Source organism: Bipolaris sorokiniana, assembly GCF_000338995.1.
Source record: "Bipolaris sorokiniana ND90Pr unplaced genomic scaffold COCSAscaffold_8, whole genome shotgun sequence".
Lineage (NCBI taxonomy): Eukaryota > Fungi > Ascomycota > Dothideomycetes > Pleosporales > Pleosporaceae > Bipolaris > Bipolaris sorokiniana.
The window spans coordinates 224,317-237,193 of record NW_006911902.1 but is presented as its reverse complement, the minus strand read 5'-3'; the positions used below and the strand labels follow the sequence as shown (position 1 = coordinate 237,193).

Here is a 12,877-nt window from a genome sequence, read left to right as displayed (position 1 = left end):
AAAAAAAAAAAAAAAAAAGGAAAGAGAAAAGAGAGAAAGAAGATAAAGAGATAGGAAAAGTCTTGCAGGTATAGGCTCTAGTGAGGCCTACATATGGTGCTATAGAAACCTGTGACTTCTAGGAAAGCGGCAAAGTCCTCTGGCTCTTCCCAGAGCTCCTGGAGGTACTTGATTGCTTCGCTAGGTGTCCTAGGCGGTGCTGGTGGCCGTCTTGGCCATCGCCGGAAGACGTTTGCTGTTGTGGTTTTCCGGCATAGTGCGATATGCAAGGGGGTCTTTGGGCGCCCGCAGGAGCACTTCAGAGTCGCGTTGTCATGGTGGAACTTCCGGTGGTACCATGTAAAGTCTCCATGGCTTGTTCGGATTGCCAGCAGTCTTGCTAGGGTTGGGCGTGTTAGCTCTAGCTCTTGGGGAGGTCGGGTGGGCTGGTACGGTAGCTTCCACTGGGTGTACCAGTTGGAAAGCTTGCTCTTGGCGCTATTCCACCAAGCTGCTCTAGCTGTGGCTAGCTGTGCCTTCCTGATCGTGCGTATACCCGATACTGTTGGTTGTGCTGCTAGTCCAAATGGAGTGGAAGGTTCTTTCGCCTCCGCATCTGCGAGGTTGTCTGCTGTTTCGTTGCCTTCGATGTTAGTGTGTCCTGGTGCCCATCGCACCTTAACGTTAGGCATTGTGTCCATTATCTCCTGACATTGAAGAAACGCCCATTGTGAGGAGTTTGAGGCTGTTCCGCGTAGACACCAGATTACTGAAGTGCTGTCTATACACATATAAACTGCATCTGTTGGTCTTGCTATCTGGGCCGCGTGCTGAAGTGCTCTGCATGCCCCAATCGCTTCGGCATCGAAAACATGTGAAAGCGGGTGGAGAGACCCGCGTCCTGTGGCTATCTTTTCCTGGGCCCGGTATATGGCATACCCATAGGTGACTCTCTTTTTCCCTTCACAGCGCTGCTCCGATCCATCAGAGAAGATTGTGATCGTGCTGCTATCTAGAGAGGCCCACCATTCTTTGAATTCCTTCGCAGCTGTTTTCTTCTCTATTCCTAGCGTTGGATCTGTGCGGCACCCTTGCGAGAAGTGCGGCGCTATTAGAGCTGGCCGGGGGATAGTTGGCAGAAGAAGGCCTAGCCTCTGGATCTTAGTTCTTGGTTGTTGCCTCTCCCCTACTCTGGTGCCAGACTGATTGTGAGGTACGATCGCTCGGTGGGTGAGAGGATGTTGATGGTCTATTGTCTGAAGTCGCAGCGCGAGACGCCACCTAGCCTCTTCAAGTGCTATTTCTGCTGACGGTATCCCAGCTTCTCTAAAGAGTCGTCCGCGCGGAGAAATTGCCGGACTGCACACTCCATGCCTTAAATTGACTTTCTGAGGCGGCAGTCTTCATCTTCCCCTTCTTAGCTCGCTCTCTGACCTGTCGAGCTCTTAGCGACTGTACGTAGCCGTAAACGAGCAGGGGGGTTCTTAGAGAGGGTTGGTCGACAGCACTAAGAAAAAGAGCGACAGCACAGTTGGCAACGCGTTCTCTAATGTCGGATAGGGATGCAGTAGGAGGACGAGTGCTAGAGAATAGATGGACACTGTACCGGCCAATTTACATATATCGTGTGAGCATGCCGGGTGTCCGAAAGAAAAAGTGTCCCGTTACACCGGGCGTCCCGGCACGCGAGGATTGACATTAGCTATTTACTATATTTTGTAACTAATAAAAATCACATATAATATATATACACAACTAAGCTCTTGAGTTAGTAATTTTGTTATTATGTAGCAGGAGGTTGTTCTTTGGTAGCTGTCTTTACTCTGCCATGCGTCTTGTCAGACTTGGGACTAACAGCAAGCTCTTGCATCAACGCAGTGTAAGCACACATATATTACACCCTGCGCTTACTCGTGGAGATGACCAAGGTGCTTTGCCAGTGCAATGGCTCGACTGGGTAATCAGAGTATGTACTATACCTGCGTCAATTACAACTACTTCGTCGAGACTGGTGCTGCATTCCATCGTGGTAGAAATTTAGCATCAAAAACTCTCCAGATGCAAATAACAACACAGACAGTAGAAATACAGCACGGTCCAAATCGTACAGCTTCACATCGCTTGTACGCGTTCTCCAGCTCAGTCCAATGCGACGTGTATGGGCTGGGCCTCGCCGACAGTGACAATCTTAGCTTCGCCTACTAGGGTCTCCGACCCCACAAGAACGGTCCCTGAGAAGCAACGGCGAGATTTGCCCGCCATCACAACACGTAGCATCTCAACACTCGAACAAAGCAATTGGCATTTGGCCCACACATCAATTGCTCCTCTTCCTTAACACTTAGTGGTACACATAATCGATTTTGGCATCTCCTTCCGGTAAGTGCAAGAGAACAGGTGCCCCACCCACCATCTGCAGCTCTCTGGACACAGTAGCTAACACTCGACCTCGCCCGTGCAGCTACCCGACATCCACCATGAGCAACCTTTTCGAGGCAAAGGTCAAGAGCGTACTTTCCGGCGATACCGTCGTCCTCCACAACATCAAGGATCCAAAAGCAGAGCGCATACTCAGCCTAGCCTTTGTAACAGCGCCGCGATTGAGACGAGAGGGAGATGAGCCCTTCGCCTTCGAGTCACGCGACTATCTCCGCCGCCTGCTGGTAGGCAAGGTCGTCCGCTTCCAAGTCCTGTACAAAATTCCCACAGGCGCGAACCGCGAATACGGCCTCATTGTCACACCGAACAAGGAGATACTACCGCAACAAGCCGTCGCGGCAGGCTGGGTGAAGCTCCGAGACGACGCTGGCCGCAAAGAAGACTCGGACGAAGCGGCCAATCTGATTGAGAGACTCCAAGTCGACGAGGCACGCGCCAGGGCAGATTCAAAGGGAATCTGGGCTGAGACGGGTGGCAGGATCAATGTGGCTTTAGAGCTGAGCGATCCCCACAAGTTTGTTGAGCAGAACAAGGGCAAGGACATTGACTCCATTGTCGAAAAGGTCCTGTCCGGCGACCGTCTCATCGTGCGCCTCCTTCTTTCGCCCACCGAGCATGTACAAACCATGGTCCTCCTCGCTGGTATCCGCGCACCAGCAACACAACGAACTAACCCCTCAGACGGAAAGGTACAACCAGCTGAGCCATTTGGTGACGAGGCACAGCAATTTGTTGAGGCAAGGATGCTCCAGCGCGGTGTGCTCGTTCAGGTACTCGGTACTACACCCAACGGCCAGCTCGTTGCAGATATCAAGCACCCGACCCAGGGCAGCATCACACCTTTCCTCCTCAAGAATGGTCTCGCAAAGTGCACCGACCACCACACCACCCTTTTGGGCCAGCAAATGGGTATACTGAGGGGAGCTGAGAAGCAGGCAAAGGAAAACCGACTGGGTGTGTACAAGGAACACGTTGCGCCCAAGGTCACCAGGGCAGGCGAGCAAGAAGCCACCGTCAGCCGGATTCAGAGCGCAGACACCCTTTTCCTGCGGAACAAGGCCGGCGCAGAGAAGCGCATCAACCTCAGCAGCGTCCGTCAACCAAAGCCTACTGATCCCAAGCAATCGCCATGGGTGGCCGAGGCAAAGGAGTTTCTGCGCAAGAAGCTTATTGGAAAGCATGTCAAATTCCACGTCGATGGAAAGCGGCCAGCCAGCGACGGCTACGATGAGCGAGAGATGTGCACCGTCACCATCCAGGGCAAGAATATTGGTCTGATGCTTGTCGAGAACGGCATGGCTTCGGTCATCCGCCACCGACAGGACGACACGGATAGGAGCCCCATTTACGATGATCTCCTGCTGGCTGAGCAAGCTGCACAAGAGGAGAAGAAGGGGCTGTGGTCGGACAAGGCGCCGTCTGTCAAGCAGTACGTCGACTACTCGGAGTCACTTGAAAAGGCCAAGCGCCAACTCACCGTACTCTCCCGGCAACGCAAGGTACCCGCGATTGTAGACTTTGTCAAGTCTGGATCGCGTTTCACTGTACTGGTACCACGCGAGAACGCAAAGCTCACCTTTGTCCTCTCTGGTATTCGTGCGCCTCGGTCTGCGCGTAACGAGAACGAAAAGGGGGAGCCGTTTGGCAAGGAGGCACACGAATTCGCCAACCGACGCTGCCAGCAGCGAGACGTTGAAATCGACGTCGAGGACTGTGACAAGGTCGGTGGTTTCATCGGTACTCTCTACATTAACCGCGAGAACTTTGCAAAGACGCTAGTCGAGGAGGGTCTTGCAACAGTCCATGCCTACTCCGCGGAAAAGTCTGGAAACGCAAACGAGCTGTTTGCTGCTGAGCAGAGGGCCAAGGACGCACGCAAGGGCTTGTGGCATGACTATGATCCTTCACAAGAGGATGACGGTGAGGAAGTTGAAGCTGCTGAAGCCACCAATGGCGAGGCTGCTCCATCAGCAAAGGCCGACTACCGCGACGTCATCATCACACATGTCGAGGACGATGGCCGACTTCGACTCCAGCAAATTGGTAGCGGCACATCGGCGTTGACATCGCTGATGGACGCCTTTGGCAAATTCCATCTCAACCCAGCAAACAGCCAAGGCCTGTCCGACGCTCCCAAGGCTGGTGAGTTCGTCGCAGCCAAGTTCACTGCCGATGATCAGTGGTACCGCGCGCGCATTCGACGCAACGACCGTGAAAACAAAAAGGCCGAGGTCGTATACATTGACTATGGTAACTCCGAGATAATCCCATGGTCACGCCTCCGCCCTCTTTCACAGCCCCAGTTCTTGCCATCAAAGCTCAAGCCACAAGCTGTCGAGGCACAATTGGCATACATCCAACTCCCTGGCAACTCCGAGTACCTCCAGGATGCGGTATCATTCATCTCGCAAGAGACTGCCGACCGCGAGCTCGTTGCCAGAGTCGAGGCAACTGAAAAGGACGGCATGCTCTGGGTGACCTTGTACAACCCCAACCAGAGCAAAGACGGCACTGAGAGCATCAACGCAGACATTCTGAGCGAAGGTCTCGCTATGGTGCCCAAGAAGCTACGACCATTTGAGCGCAGTGGCGGAAACATCTTGGCTGCCTTGAAGAAGAAGCAGGATATCGCCAAGGAGGAGCGTCGTGGCCAGTGGGAGTATGGCGATCTTACTGAGGACTAAGTTGTTGACTTGTCTTTGATTTGGCATCAGTTGAACCTGGATATGACTTGTATGAGAAAACAAAAGTTGGCACACAGCAGGACTGAAAGAAAAGGGTTTGGAATTATATGCTAACGATGTTGTAATATTAAAAAAAAAAGTCTATGCATTAGATTACGGTGTGCTATAGTCGTAGGCTGCTGCTGCTGCTGCTCACATGTTGAAATCTGTTAGTGTCGTCGTGACTATGGCACACCGGCGTGCCAGTGTGCCGCGCGGTAGCAGCTGAGACATTATTACTCACTACAGCCTCGCTTTTCACAACAATGACGAATGTTGTTTCAGTAGAGATCGCGATAACACTCATGTGTGGCTTCTGTATTAGCATGTCGAATTGTATGCATGCACGTCCATCGTTGCCTGAGGCCGTCGCACACTGCGTAGGCCAGCCCTGCCACGGTGGTGGCGCAAGCGGAGAAGGCCGCACTGTGATTGGCGCGTCGGCGACGGAGATCTTTCCCCCACCATCCAAGGAGCTGAGGCGGTGCCTGTAGGCAACCATCAAATGCACCCTGGTTAGACAGAACACGAGTCTTGTGCCATGGCGACGGGCCCCAAGGCAGTCGTGTTGCAGGCACCCCTCATGCATCCCCTCACATAGCTAATAATCGCCTTTCCCCCCCCCTCATCGCGCGTCGTAGCAGCCTTTGCGACGACTTGCCCGCCCACTTGTGACCATGGAAACGATTAGCAGACTGCCGCGGCGCTTGACACAGCTCTACTCAGATACCAAAACCACATGCGATGCTGTGGTGGAGCAGGATGCCAAAAACACACCAGAATCGCATGCGCTGCATCGCAAGTTCAGGATCCAAAAGGACAGGCTCATAACATGGGGCGTCGACTGGAGCGACAACGCCAAAGGAAAGCAGGGCGACATTGACGACAGCGTCGAGGAAGCTGGCATGACGGAGACTGTCACAAGTGTGCTCGGGACCATCAAGGAGATTCTCGATGAGGCAGAAAGAATGCACCCGGGCGCATCTGCTGCTGGTGTGGGAAAGACATTATCTGGAGAGAAGAGTCGGCCTGACCCGCCCTCGTGGGCGCCCGCTGACAAGTCACGTTACGAGGACTTGATCAAGGACCTCACCACTTCCATTGACATACTGTACGACCTGTCCCGCAACCGAAGAAACCAGAGAGGCCAAGAGCGAGGGAACAGCCCGGGAAAATCTGCACCACGATCTCGTCAACACGGCACTGCAACACCAGTGTTCCTGTCGCCAGACTACAACGCATCTGACCTGACACTCGTAAACCCAGCCACCTTTTCGTCGAATGCTCAGATTCCCCGGTCCAACCTCCCACCAAAACTAGACTATACTGACCTCATCCTGCCCGACGAGGAACCGCCACCATACGAAAGTGTTGGTACCACATCTGTTCGTGTCATTGGCCGCTTACGATCTAGAAACAACCCGCATGCCTGGAGAACAGACAGTGCCAGAGATAAAGAGACCTGTGTGCTCGTAGATTACGCAAGTTACGATCCTACCTATCGCCTTACTGGAGTTTCGCCATCGATAGAGCGTCTCGAGGCTCTTTTGGGTATACTAACAAAGTTGACTAACAGCCAATCTTTTCACGGCACACTCAAGTGTCTCGGATACGTTGAAGATCCAAGCCAGCCGCGCTTTGGTTTGGTATTCGAATTGCCGAGTTCTGTCTATTCCGGACCTCTTGATTCACACAAATCTATAGACGACTTGACGCCAGTTACCCTGCTGAGCGTGCTTCAGACGGGATCGAAATCCTTGCACAACTCCAACAGCGCGACGCCGCCACTCGAAGACCGCTTTCGTCTGGCCTTTACTCTCGCCTTGACTTTCAGCAAGATCCATGGCGATAACTTTGTTCACAAGGACGTTAACAGTACTAATATTGTACTATTTAAGAAGAACAAGCGCCATTCTGCAAACAACCGAGCACTACAGTATTCGCTACGGACCCCTGTCATCTGCTCATTCGATATCTTTTCCGACTGCGACGTTGAGGCCACCAACACGATGCCGACACTAAACATTTACCGTCACCCTGAGGATCCCAAGTGCAGTGGCAAAAAACACCCGTACACGCCGAGTTTCGATTTGTATGGCCTGGGTTTAGTACTGCTTGAAGTGGGTCTGTGGCAGCCGCTCTTTGACTTGTGGAAGCAAAAGTACACCCTCCGCGATTTCAAGCAAAGGATTGAGGATGTGTATATCCGGAGGCTTGCGTCCAAATGCGGAACGGCTTACATGCAAGTGGTGCGCGACTGTTTTTGGGCTGCCGATGCAAAGGGTGACGCTGCAGATGTCTACCCAGTCTATTCCCGCATCCTTACTAGGCTACAGCGCTGCTGTATGCTGGACGAGTCCGAGCCCGGCTTCGACCTGAAAGACTTGCGGCCTGACGCTGCGAACATGCAACACCCGTCTCCACTAAAGCGCAAGAGCGGCAGCCAGACTCAGCTTGCTGCCGAAGCTCAGCAGAGTCCATCGTATAGAAGCGCAAAGAGATGGGCTATGGAAAAGGGATCACAGGCGTTGGAGAGAACCAAGTCTTTGTCAAGAAAATCACCCGACTTGTCACTCGCACGAAACCCATCACGAAGCTCACAACATTCTATCCGAAAGAGCATCTCGGAAAGCCTGCGGATGATGAGCCCCAAGCAAGACACACTGGATTTGGAATGGGAACCGAGAGATCCGCTTGAAGAATCAGGCACTCTTGTTGAGACGCCACCGAACTCGCACGACCCAAGTGACGCCTCATCACTGTACCGAGAGCGAGTGGTTACTGCCGCTTCAACGATACAGCGCGCATGGAGACAGTCACGCAAGCCTCCGGGTCAATCCGTATCCCTCAAAGATTACAAAGAAAAGATTACAATCATCCAGAATGCTTGGCGACAGTCAAAGGAGAAGCGAACGAACAGCACCATTTCAGCTCTTGTTACTGACGGAATCCGCCACTGGCCGCAGGCTACCCTTGGGTATCCAACGCCTGAGCCTGAGCCTGAGATTCAAAGCCGCACAGTGGATTCGAGCGAGAGTTTCGTTACGTCTTCGATTCAGATCGAGACGGAAAATGAACCTGTCGCTCGTCCAAAGATGCGCTTATTTCCCGTCAAGTTCACGCCCGAGATTGTGGAAGAATGGCACTCAACTATGCTGCCTCGTCTCGAGCGCCTCATCGAGCGTGCACTCAAAGACTCTGAGGAAACTGTCAGCATCGATCTTGTAGCTGTGGGAGAAGTTCTGGAGAAGGCTAAGCCTACGGTGTTTGTCACTTGCAGTAGCGTTGCAAAGGTCAGGGCTATTCTAGGTCGCCGCTTTCGATACGACGAAAATGTGTATGATTTGAAAGTCAGGAGGGGCAAGATTAGGAGATCGAAAATGAGTCGCTCGTCACGTCGTACTCGGTATGTTGTTTGTTTTTGAACTACGAGCAAGTGACTAATTCTAACAGACCCCCTCATCGCTCCATGATGAACACCGACTCGTATGGCGCTGACATGGCTGTCATGAATCCATGGCATCAGCAGCGCCCACTCTGTGGAGCATCTATCGGCGCCTTCAATGGACAGCACCTACCACCAGTTTCATATGGTGGAGTCATTCTAGTCGATGATGAGCCATTGGGAATGAGTGTTCACCACCTGCTCGATGCGCCGTCAGACGACGAGAGCGATGCTGGTGAAGACTACGATGGGCCATACCCAAATGAAACCACATTGTCAAGTGCAGCGAACAACCCTTGGCTGATGGGTATGGGCACGCAGCCAGGTGTTTACTTGGAGTCAGAGGAGCCTGCTCCTATGTGGGATCTTGAACTATCCGATGACGAAGATCTAAGGAGCGAAGATGATGAGGTCGACGCCGACTCTTTTGACTTTTCCGACAGCGAATTCGAATCCGACGATGAGTCCGCTGAGGGTATGTTGACAAACTTCGCCATACGGCCATCAAACTAACCAAGGATAGACATGGCCGAATCTGCCATGTCACGTGCAACTACAGGCGATATCGATGGCATCCTGCCCGGCGAGGGCGAAGAGATCCGAATTACCCAGCCAGCCCTTGACGATGTAGACCCAGATTTCTTTCCTAACGAAGAAGACCGCGATGACGACCATCTCTCTTCCCACGAACTAGGCCACGTCCACGCCTCATCCGGCATCCGCCGCTGGAAGCGCGATGGCATCCTCCACGAAATTGACTGGGCCCTCCTCAAGCTCAAAGAAGACCGTCTCCAACCCTACAATATTTGCCAGGGCGGCCGCCGCTTCTGCTTCGGCAACATGACCCCCGAACAACGTATCATAGCTTCCAAGCTCAAGGCGCCCGTAGATCGTCGCCAATACACGCCCGAAGAAGACGAATACCCCAACGGCGTCGCACCTGCCTCTTCCCTTGGCGGCCTCGCCGTTCACTGCTTCGGCCGCACAACCGGCCTCCAAGGCGGTATGATCAGCTCCGTCATGTCCGCTGTGCGCATCTACCACCGCAAATCCTTCTCCCGCTCCTGGCACGTCGCCGGCGACTTTGGCGTCGGCGGCGACAGCGGCGCGTGGGTCGTGCAAAACGGCAAACACAAAGTCGTCGGCCACGTCCTTGCTTTCTGCCACAAAAACCGTATCGCGTATATTTGTCCAATGGAGGTCTTGCTCGAAGATATCAAGCGCACCCTTGGTGCTAAGCGGATTTATCTACCTGGGTCCATGGAACAGATGTCGTATGCGGCCCGGAAGACTCGGCATCAGCCGCAGCATCAGCACCAGCAGGTTGATGCCATGTCGGACCTGGGGGATAGAGTTCATGGACTCGGTATTGTGGATTCCGCAGTCGATGTTAGAGAAGCGCTTGCGTCGGGACCTCCTCCTCCTCCTAGTGTGAATGCAGGCGGTATATGGAGCCATCGCTCCCCACTACTCGCCCGCGCGGCAGCGCAGGATGCAGCGGATAAAGAGGGGCGGAGCGTGATTCGGAGTAGTATTGTGCGCGTGCCTGAGAGTACTAGGGATGGCGGGATTGAAATGAGTGTTTAGGGAAATACCTTTCCTCCCCTCTCCTCTTTCTTTTTCTTCATGTTGTTAGTATAGCCTTTTATATATATATTCTCAATTTGAATTCCATTCTTCTTCTTCTTCTTCTTCTTCTTCTTCTTCTTCTTTTGCAACAAACTCATTCCCATTTTCTAGCCCCTATATCACTCACCACCCCGCCTTCGTCCTCACCCTCACCCAGTCTCCGCCAAAACTCGTCGATTTCGGTAATATACCGTGTCTCGTTCAGCGGCTTGTTCCATTCGTTACCTGGGGATCCGGCGATGCGCTGCCACTGCGCCATGCGCTCGGGCCGCTTGCCGTCGCGGTTCGAAGCGAAGTGGATGAGAAGTGAACCTTTGCGCGCAGCGGATGGGGCAGATGGTGGCGGAGAGGTAGTAGAGGGAGGTGGGTAGGCGTTGAACCAGCGCTGGGGGACGTGAATGATGTTTGGAGAGAAGTGTGGCTGGTACAATACGTCAGTCAATCTTTCCCCTTTTTTCCTCTTGGATTCCCTTGCCCCTTTTCCCCATCTCTTCTTTTTCTTTTCTTGTACGATTACAACGGAGGCAAGTATGACCAAGTGTGTTTAGTGAAAAGAAAAGAAAAGAAAAGAGAAAAAAACGTACTCGTCCCCCCACAATCTCCATAGCACTCTGCTCCGAATACTTGAGCGTGACATGCGCATCCCACTCCCTCAAACTCAAACTCGCACTCAAAAACCGTACCGCCCACTCACTCACCCTCAGAAAAAACACCCCATTGTTCAACCCGTGCCGGTCATTCGTTACTATCAAATTCACATCCCTTCCTGTCCTGTTCCCGCCTACCTCCTTCTCCGGTGGCGGTAAAAAGACTTCAAGTGGAACGTTGGGATTCATGAGGATGGTATCGCGGTCGTGCCAGAAGAGCCAGTGAAGTCGGTGTTCGGCTGGTTTCGACAGTTCGGTGCCGAGAAGGGTGAGCAGGAAGGCGTGTTTGGACCATAGCCCCGGCAACATGCGTTCGCGTAGGATAAAGTGCGGGTAGCTGTGAATGGTATCATGAGTGTGGTGCGAGGAGATTGCGGCTTCGTAGGTGGTATCTTTGGGGCCGAAGGAGGCGGTTGCTTTGCCGATTTTGGAACGGAACTTGCTATCTTGTGGAGGGGTGCTGGAGGGGTCTGAGGCGAGGAAGGGAGAGGAAGGAAGGATTGGCGGGGAGAGGGATGAGGTTGGGGTATGTGTGAGGTAGAAGATGAGGGATACGGCGAGGGTGAGGAAAGAGAGGTATTTTAAAGTTTGAATGCGACTTCGTGGGCGACAGGTCTGGCGGCATTGCGATTCCTCGTCGTTGTCGTCGAGAGAGAAATCGCTGTCGAATGATGGTCGCGTGCTGCGGCTCATTACGGTGTTTGATGGTGTTTTCTGGGCGGAATGCGACTTTGGCAACTGCGCATACGACGTGTATCTACTAGCATTGAGGATACTGCACTATCAATCGGGTTGAGAGAGGAAAAGAAAACCCCTAGACCGAGGCTGGTGAAGCGGGACTACATGGCTCGAGACTTGGGGAAACGGCAGAGATATGAGACGCGCATTGTGTTGGTCTTGCGCCTCAAAGGCCGGCGTCAGCCTCCCTGCATGGCCGACGTAACGAAGGTAAGAAGCTCCCAAGATTGCCAGCTCGGCCAATTAGGTTGGGCGGACTGGGCGCCGGACTGGGCGCACCAAAGTATGACGACCGGGGTTGCCACGTTTGTGAGGCTCACTACGTGTTTAGCACCCACCGGCTCTATTCTCGTGTACATGTCTAGAAGAAAGCCATTTCTATCAGTTTTGGTGAGCTCTCTTATACTACGCCGTCCAATGTAGGGGCTGGCAGCAGTCTTTTAGGCGTTTTAGCCAAGAGCCTGGGCACCATGATACAATTGTACGTCGATGTATCAAAAGAGTAGACTTTGACTCTTCGCAATGTCTAGAATTAAGCTACCTAAGCCATTACACCCACAAGACACATGTAAAAAAGAGTATAGTAAAATGTCTAACTTAACAGCGAGTGGCATGACTCAGGTCATCTTCGTATTCGCAAGATTAGCTACAACATTAGTTATGACCTTCAGTCTCCGTACGGGAGTTCTGCGATATAACTCCCATACATCTCTTTACGAAACGTGATTCATGGGTCTTGTTAATTCACTCAAGTGCTTTGGTACGATTAGCTATGCTATATCTAGCTAGCATACCATCGTATTTGACTCTTGTCGTGATTAAGAAATTGCTTGAACCACTGCTTATCTGAGGCACTCATACGAGAGCACCCCACCAATCACGAGTTCCTTCTTCACGAGTGTTGGCACTAGGAGTAATTTTGCTTAGTTGGGGCTTACGAGTGGAGTCGGCTTTCATGCAGAGGACATGTAGTTCTACAGTGATACAAGAGGGTGTCTTGATAGTGCTCAGAACGTTGTATTCGTCTTAGGATAATGTTTCCAAATCTAAGTCTACTGCATCCGTTTCGACGGATCTCAGACTCTACTCCTACTCGACGCAGATCCAGCGACCGTTTGGTTTTTTATTCGTCAAGTCAGTATAGCAGAAAGTCTCCGACGCCGGCCCGACATAAATGTTTTACTCCTGACTATAGTCATTCCAGCGTTTTTCGGACGAAATTTTTGGAATGTAGTTCACACCAAGTTTTAGAACTACTAGTCTAGAGAAAGAAAAGA

At 52.4% G+C, this 12,877-nt stretch overlaps 3 protein-coding genes across 3 annotated transcripts; 2 read left to right on the top strand and 1 right to left on the bottom strand.

Moving 5' to 3' along the window:
- Positions 1 to 2,241: 2,241 nt before the first annotated feature.
- COCSADRAFT_181726 (uncharacterized protein) lies at positions 2,242 to 5,427 on the top strand. Its single transcript, XM_007702378.1, has 2 exons — positions 2,242 to 2,358; positions 2,441 to 5,427. The coding sequence occupies exon 2, from the start codon at positions 2,457 to 2,459 to the stop codon at positions 5,100 to 5,102; it is 2,646 nt and encodes an 881-aa protein (XP_007700568.1). The 5' UTR covers positions 2,242 to 2,358; positions 2,441 to 2,456; the 3' UTR covers positions 5,103 to 5,427.
- A 391-nt stretch (positions 5,428 to 5,818) lies between these two features.
- COCSADRAFT_160864 (uncharacterized protein) lies at positions 5,819 to 10,173 on the top strand (the record flags this gene model as incomplete). Its single annotated transcript, XM_007702377.1, has 3 exons — positions 5,819 to 8,547; positions 8,595 to 9,061; positions 9,110 to 10,173. The coding sequence occupies 3 exons, from the start codon at positions 5,819 to 5,821 to the stop codon at positions 10,171 to 10,173; spliced, it is 4,260 nt and encodes a 1,419-aa protein (XP_007700567.1).
- Positions 10,174 to 10,309: 136 nt separating this feature from the next.
- On the bottom strand, positions 10,310 to 11,555 carry COCSADRAFT_90911 (glycosyltransferase family 34 protein; the record flags this gene model as incomplete). The annotated part of the gene is made up of 2 exons (XM_007702376.1): positions 10,310 to 10,636; positions 10,800 to 11,555. 2 exons carry the CDS (start codon positions 11,553 to 11,555, stop codon positions 10,310 to 10,312), a joined length of 1,083 nt encoding a protein of 360 aa, XP_007700566.1.
- Positions 11,556 to 12,877: the final 1,322 nt, after the last annotated feature.

Coding starts and splice junctions, on each gene's coding strand:
- COCSADRAFT_181726 (XM_007702378.1), top strand. CDS start 2,457: ATGAGCAACCTTTTCGAGGCAAAGGTCAAGAGCGTACTTTCCGGCGAT.